A 6,404-nucleotide genomic window follows, 5' to 3' on the forward strand; every position below is an offset into this window, starting at 1 on the left:
CACTCAGTCCCCTGCTGCCCAACCCTGGGCTGAAATCGCATCACAAGTCAACTAAGTTGACTAGATAGTAAACTTTCAAAATACAGGTCTGTCATTAATGCAGCTTTGCTACCTGGAGTAGACTACACAAGGTGCACCAGAACCAACAGAGAAGCATAGACATCCTGAGGCGTGCACGCACACACACACGCGCACGCACACACACACACACACACACACACACGTGTAAATGACCAGGCTGACTGTGTGATGATGCTGAAAGGTGTGAGGAACCAAAGGCCATTAGGGAGACCTTGCACTTCACTCGATAATCGCAACAAGCAGGAACCCAACAACAACAACAGCAATGCTTTAAACAGGAGAACAGTCGATTCCCCAGATATTAACACTGTATTATGAGATACATATGATAAAGACTGAGGGGTCCAATTAAGCCGGTGAATGGAATGAAAATAAAAGACACGGCAGACATGGAGGCGGAGGGGAACAACTCTGATCTCACACAGACACACACACACAGACACACACACACAGAGAGACACCCCCTCACCCAGCTCGCTGAGACTCTGCGCCGCCTTGGTGACCTCACGGCTGCCTCCTTGCAGCTGACCCTGAAGCCGCTTGCTCAGGTACAGGATGCGGATTATGCGGCGCAGCAGGTCGCACGCCACCTAGAGGGCAGTGAGAAAACAGGCAGTGAGGAGCGGTGGGCAGGACCGCCAGTGATGATCTCGCTGTGATCGGAGCGACACGGCAGAACGCGTCTGACAACATGCCCACGCTCAATGACCAGTGACCTCAGAGTGGTTTTCCTCAGCGCCCCCTATCAGGTGGCGACACGCACCTGCAGTCGTGCCAGCTGGGCGGTCCGGGCGACGATCTTATTATACGGGTCGACAATCTTCGTCCGTATCCTGCAGGGTGACGGCATGAGATCAATTAGTCCAAACCGGCCCACGGCTCCTCACGCGTCCCAGAAAGACCCCTGATCGGGTCTCACGGCATTATGAGGAAAGGGTACCTGTCCACGGCTCCCTGCAGGGCGGCGATACGGGTCTGCATCATCTGGAGCACCCCTGAGGCAAGACAGCGCAGTCCAATCAGAATTCAGCCCCACAATTCCAAGCAATAGAACATGATGATATGCTGGATCAAACCAGAGTCACGCCTCTAGTGAAAACTAACCTCCCTCAACAAAACAAATGTCATGGTGGATTAGAAGTTTAGCACGTCGCTGTAAAGCAAGGATGTGCATTTAGTAGGGAAATAAACCTTAGACCAGGAGTATTCAAACTATAGGCCAAGCCCCTCTGGTGGTGCACAAAGGAATTGCAGGGGGAGCTCCATTTGAAGGGAAAAAAAACAGTGTGGCTTCTGATTTGTGGGCAGATCCATTTTGAAATGGTAATTTAGATATACAAGAAATTGTGTCAACATCTTGGTCTACACATTACATGATGCTAACAAAGTAAAATAATTAAAATGGTTAATACTGACCGAAACCAGGTGAGTGTGTGTGTGTGTGTGTGTGTGTGGGGGGGGGGGGGGAGGAATCGGGACAGATATCAGCCCCAGGGGAGCCTTGTCAAAAAAAAAAGCATCTGATTGCCTGCCTTAAACCATATCAGTCACAGAGAGAAAAATTAAGCTGTATTGTTCTTACCATCAACAGCATTTGTATCACATATGCTACAAGATTCTCTTCACTGTACTGCCCTCTAGTGGAATATTACAAAGGTGCGGAACAAACTTTGCCTTGAGTATTAGGAAAACTTGATATAAATGAATATTCCCATTTTCATAAATTTTTAGCTTGACCTATGAGAAACTGGTGGAGTTTGTAACCATCAGTTACCACAATGGAATTTCATTAAAAAGCAATGCTGACTTTTAGAGGGATGGCACTGAGGAGGACTTGCCTTCTAAGGACTCGATCCCCGTTGCCTGAGCCAGCAGATCTTCATGTCTGGCCACCACCTGGAGAGCAACAGAAATCAACATGATTCACCAGAACCAGAGAATGTACCGAACTGCACAGAGGACAAGTACAACACATCAGTCTGCTATGGACTGACTTGACGAGGACGAGTTAGTTCCTCCAAGTTTAAAATCACACTTAAGATTATGGTTGACTTTAACTGATTCAAGGGGGAATTCTGGTAGACACCAGAATCCCCAAAAGCTTACACAGTATACACAGTGCAAACAAGAAAACATGGTGCAAACAAGTATACAGGACGCAGATATAATATTCTGAAGACAAAATATTGTAGAAAATCCATTCAAACAGCAATGACTTTGCTAAACATGCATCAATACCTCCCTTCCGGTCCCCTGCCCTATCACAAAGGGGTTCTGCGTCTCAGAGCCCCTGTTCTGGCTGTATTTCTGGCCCTCCGTACCTGCACGTGCAGCTCCTTGTCCAGCTGGCTGATCCCCTGCGCCAGTTTGGCCAGCTGCTCCGCAATAATGGCATTGTGGATGGCCTGGGCGGTGTACGTCTTCGCGTCGAAGTCTTCCGAGCAGAAGTCTGCGTAGCACTCTGCAAGTGAGAGCAAAGGCTGCTTTCACTGCAATGAACATCACTGCCGGTCTGACACGTTAACATTAAGCCACCGTAACAGACTAGAAAGGCGTGAAATTCATTAGCACTTTTCTCATAGATAAAATTAAGACGAATTACACGAGAGAATATAAAAGGCTCAAATACACTTTATTTTTAAGAAAACACCGAAAGACTGTCGTACTTATAACAGCAACGCTAGAGAACAGGATTACATCTAACAATGTCTTCTGACACGCAAGGTTTCCCCTCTCACAAACGTCGGTACTACGCTGAAGACCCGTTTTAGTGGTTTTAATCTCCAGTAACTTTCTGACCATTTCTAAGTTAGGACTGGCGAACGAGTTTCGGTGCGTTTTTATTATAAAGCGGGATTAAATGTCATACTACTGTCAACCGGACGGCTGCAGTAATGCGAAATAAAATTAGCCCACGGATAGTTTGGAGCAAATCGGCAAATTTCCTCCATAAACAGAAATAGAAAGGACTGTTTGTGGGAGTAAAACACCTAATTCTGTTAGCTAACACTGCTAAAGCTCAGGACAAACACGTAGCTGCTTAACGCTGACCCTGCCTGAAGATCGTGGGAACGAGAGAGAGAAGGCATTGCAATTTTGAAGCATGAAAACAAAATAGGCAGTCTTACCATCTTTAAGAAGTGCATTTGTAGAGATATCGCCTTTGCTTCCTTCCATGTTGGCGACTGGCTGGTGACGCACAAACCCTGCGCCCGTCGCTCTGACGTCACACCAAGATGTACACGTGGAAACGCGGAATAATTCAAACGAAACATAATTTCACGTTTAATTAAAACAGAAATAATGTATTTAACCAGACTGAATTTGGAATGCATTTGCGTTTTTTAGAGGTCAGTGGGTCAAAGGGGAAAGGTTACCCCGGTACTTGGTCACGTTGATGAACCCCATGCCAGGAGCATGTTCTATTGAATCTTTCCTGAAACGCATCAAATAAAACAAACAAATAAAATAACACACTGGGGCTGGTTCTGCTATTTATATTTGAGATGAAGAAGCTCTGCCGTGGAAGTATCAGAAGATGGATTTAGTTTTTGAAAGGAAAAGCCGGCATCCATTATCCACAAGTAACTATATTTCTGTGCGTTTCTGAAGTGTTTTATCTTTAAATACGATCGGCGAAACGTATCCTTCGACGGAAAAGAATCTGATCAGAAGAGACCGATAATGGGACGCCTGGGTGTTTGATTGTAACACTTGTCTGGACCAGCTTCTTGTGGTACTTCTCAGTGGTCCATGCTTTCGGGGTTTGAGTTGCATCGCTGTCGGGCGGGAGTACAAACATGGATTCAAACATCATGGACATGTTTGAAAAGGGCAAAGTAGTTAAAATCTGCGCCCCGATGGTTCGTTATTCCAAGTAAGTGTGTGGAATTTCGGGTTTCTCATATGCCAAATGTGTGTGGCGCGCGCCGAAATCATCCACCGTATGTGACCATTTGCAGGCTGGCGTTCAGGTCCCTGGTGAGGAAATACGACTGTGATGTTTGCTTTACTCCTATGATCATTGCAGCCGACTTCATGCGATCATCTAAAGCAAGAGACAGTGAATTTACAACCAATCGAGGTAAAGCTCAAGTTACAGGAACAAAAGCGGAGTCAGAAATATTTCGTGTAGTATTTAAAAACCGTTATCTAGTAGAATCGATGCTTTATAGAAACCTTTGGCTTTTACTGTCACACTCCTCAGCGGATCGCCCGCTGGTCGTGCAGTTTGCAGCTAACGACCCCCAGACACTGGCTGAAGCGGCCAGCGCAGTGGCCCCCTTCTCCGACGGCGTGGACCTCAACTGCGGCTGTCCTCAGAGGTAGACATACCCCAAACCACCGACTATTGGCTGACAGATGGGTAAAACCAAACTAAGGGCGTGGATTTGGGTGTAGATGGTGTAGAGCATTCCCCTACCAACGTGGGTGTAAATTATGAGATATGGGGGGGTTGAAATAATCAAAACCGAACAATACAACCCCCTGGACCCCCTTAAACCAGTGGAAACCTCCACCCCACCCCCCATGCTTAATACAAAGTTGTGCCCTTGTGTACCAATATTAGGAATATTGTGTGTGCTTAGAAGGGTGGGCATTCAGGGCTGAGAAGATTAATTGTTGAGAAGATTGCAGCACAGTTGCTACATAACACACTGTAGACATATAGTTCTTGTACAATGACAATAAAGATTCTGATTCTGAAGATTGATCGTGAGGGCTGCTGATGGTTTGATAGAGATGATAAATCTACTTCAGTTAGCAAAATATGTTTTTGCTTTTCCCCAGATGGGCCACGGCAGAAGGGTATGGTGCATGTCTGATAAACGAACCTGAGCTGGTGAGGGACATGATACGGCAGGTCCGATCCCGAGTGGAGAACCCCAAATACAGCGTCTCTATCAAGATACGGTGAGGGCTGACAACTGCTTTTACGGAGAAGCGTCAGCACCTCCGCAATCCTCATCGATTTAGCCCCCTGTATAATTAAAACGATACTTTTAAATGGGAAACTAATTAAGTCACTAATTAGTTGTACTGGTCCTAAAGCATTTTTAATTGTTTTTGTTTGTTTTTGTTATTGGCATTCCGAGCAATTTATTTTATGACCCTTCCCGAGCATGGTCTTCTGCTTCTTCACTTAGGATCCACAAGGACCTCAGGCGGACCGTGGACTTGTGCCAGAAGGCTGAGATGGCCGGGGTGTCCTGGGTGACCGTCCACGGCCGGACCGCGGAGGAGAGGCACCAGCCGGTCCACTACGACGCCATAAAGACCATCAAGGACAGCGTCTCCATCCCAGTGATCGCCAACGGGGATGTGAAGAGCCTGAAAGATGTGGAGTCTACCTACTTGCACACCAGGGTCGATGGTAAATGGACGTTTAATAGGTCAGACCTGGAGTACGCTGTTTAATAGGGATGGGCTGTCCCTCATCAGGGTACCAGGACAGTAAACAATATACATTATAGAGGATGATCTGTCACCTGTCACCGGTCCCTTATTGGTAACTCAGCCATGCAGCACTAGTACCTCAGCTGACCCCTTCGCAGTGGTCTGCTTGTGATGTCATATCTGCCTCATCACTGTGGGCAAACAAGTACCCAGGAGGTTTTTAGTGTAGTAGGATGCTCTCTTTAAACCTATAGCCGTTTTCTACTGCTAAACACAGGCGATATCGTTCATAAAGTCTAGGAAATGTCACCTGCTAAGAATAAGGTCCTCCGTACCTGTCGTTCAGGTGTGATGGCGGCCCGGGGTCTGCTGGCCAACCCCGCCATGTTCGCCGGCTATGAGAACACGCCGCTGGAGTGCGTGTGGGACTGGGTGGACATCGCCCTGGAGCACGGTACGCCATTCACCTGTTTTCACCATCACCTGATCTACATGCTGGAGCGCGTCAGCTCGCCGGCGGAGAGGAGGGTGTTCAACGCTCTGTCCAGCACCTCCGCCGTCATCGACTACCTCCGCCACACCTACGGCTCCTGACCGCCACACACTCCCTGCTTTTAAAGCCTGTGCTTGTTTTATTTAATAAAAATGACTTAATTCAGAGGAGACAATCAGTCGTCATTTTCAGTGTCCCAGTTTTGCATCAGTCCTAATATTTAAAGAGCCTTGAACAAGCTTCCGTATCTTAGTCGGCTCCAGTACCTGATATGATCTTTTGTGCCATTTGTACACTACAGCTTGGGGTCATAGCACTGATTTGGTCAGTCAGCCGCTGTCTGTCCGGCGTTTTCCTGTATTAGGGGCCCAACAGTGGGGCGACTACTCTGCCGACCACAGGATTTGAACCAGCAACCTTCCGTTGACAGGCA

The 6,404-nt window shown here is 47.3% G+C and overlaps 2 protein-coding genes across 2 annotated transcripts in view; one reads left to right on the forward strand and one right to left on the reverse strand.

Annotated features, from left to right (window-relative positions):
* cog5 (component of oligomeric golgi complex 5) overlaps nt 1-3,335 on the reverse strand; it is a 27,685-nt gene extending 24,350 nt beyond the window's left edge. Inside the window, exons 1-6 of the mRNA XM_023838357.2 lie at nt 3,210-3,335; nt 2,403-2,542; nt 1,920-1,977; nt 1,022-1,076; nt 845-914; nt 551-671 (exon numbers count right to left, since the gene is read on the reverse strand). Of these exons, the coding sequence (XP_023694125.1) occupies nt 551-671; nt 845-914; nt 1,022-1,076; nt 1,920-1,977; nt 2,403-2,542; nt 3,210-3,258 (493 nt within the window). The 5' untranslated portion in view covers nt 3,259-3,335. The remainder of the gene's footprint in view (nt 1-550; nt 672-844; nt 915-1,021; nt 1,077-1,919; nt 1,978-2,402; nt 2,543-3,209) is intronic.
* Nucleotides 3,334-6,138, forward strand: dus4l (dihydrouridine synthase 4-like (S. cerevisiae)). The gene is made up of 6 exons (XM_023838389.2): nt 3,334-3,958; nt 4,044-4,165; nt 4,289-4,406; nt 4,873-4,995; nt 5,229-5,455; nt 5,825-6,138. Exons 1-6 carry the CDS (start codon nt 3,882-3,884, stop codon nt 6,070-6,072), a joined length of 915 nt encoding a protein of 304 aa, XP_023694157.1. The 5' UTR covers nt 3,334-3,881; the 3' UTR covers nt 6,073-6,138.
* The last annotated feature ends 266 nt before the right edge of the window (nt 6,139-6,404 follow it).

The sequence above is a fragment of the Paramormyrops kingsleyae genome, chromosome 3 (assembly GCF_048594095.1).
Source record: "Paramormyrops kingsleyae isolate MSU_618 chromosome 3, PKINGS_0.4, whole genome shotgun sequence".
Lineage (NCBI taxonomy): Eukaryota > Metazoa > Chordata > Actinopteri > Osteoglossiformes > Mormyridae > Paramormyrops > Paramormyrops kingsleyae.

Excerpts from the sequence above, each read along its gene's own strand:
- dus4l (XM_023838389.2), top strand. The coding sequence starts at position 3,882 with ATGGATTCAAACATCATGGACATGTTTGAAAAGGGCAAAGTAGTTAAA. Across the intron at positions 4,166-4,288 it reads TGAATTTACAACCAATCGAG|CGGATCGCCCGCTGGTCGTG; the intron begins GTAAAGCTCAAG and ends CACACTCCTCAG. Across the intron at positions 5,456-5,824 it reads CTTGCACACCAGGGTCGATG|GTGTGATGGCGGCCCGGGGT; the intron begins GTAAATGGACGT and ends CCTGTCGTTCAG.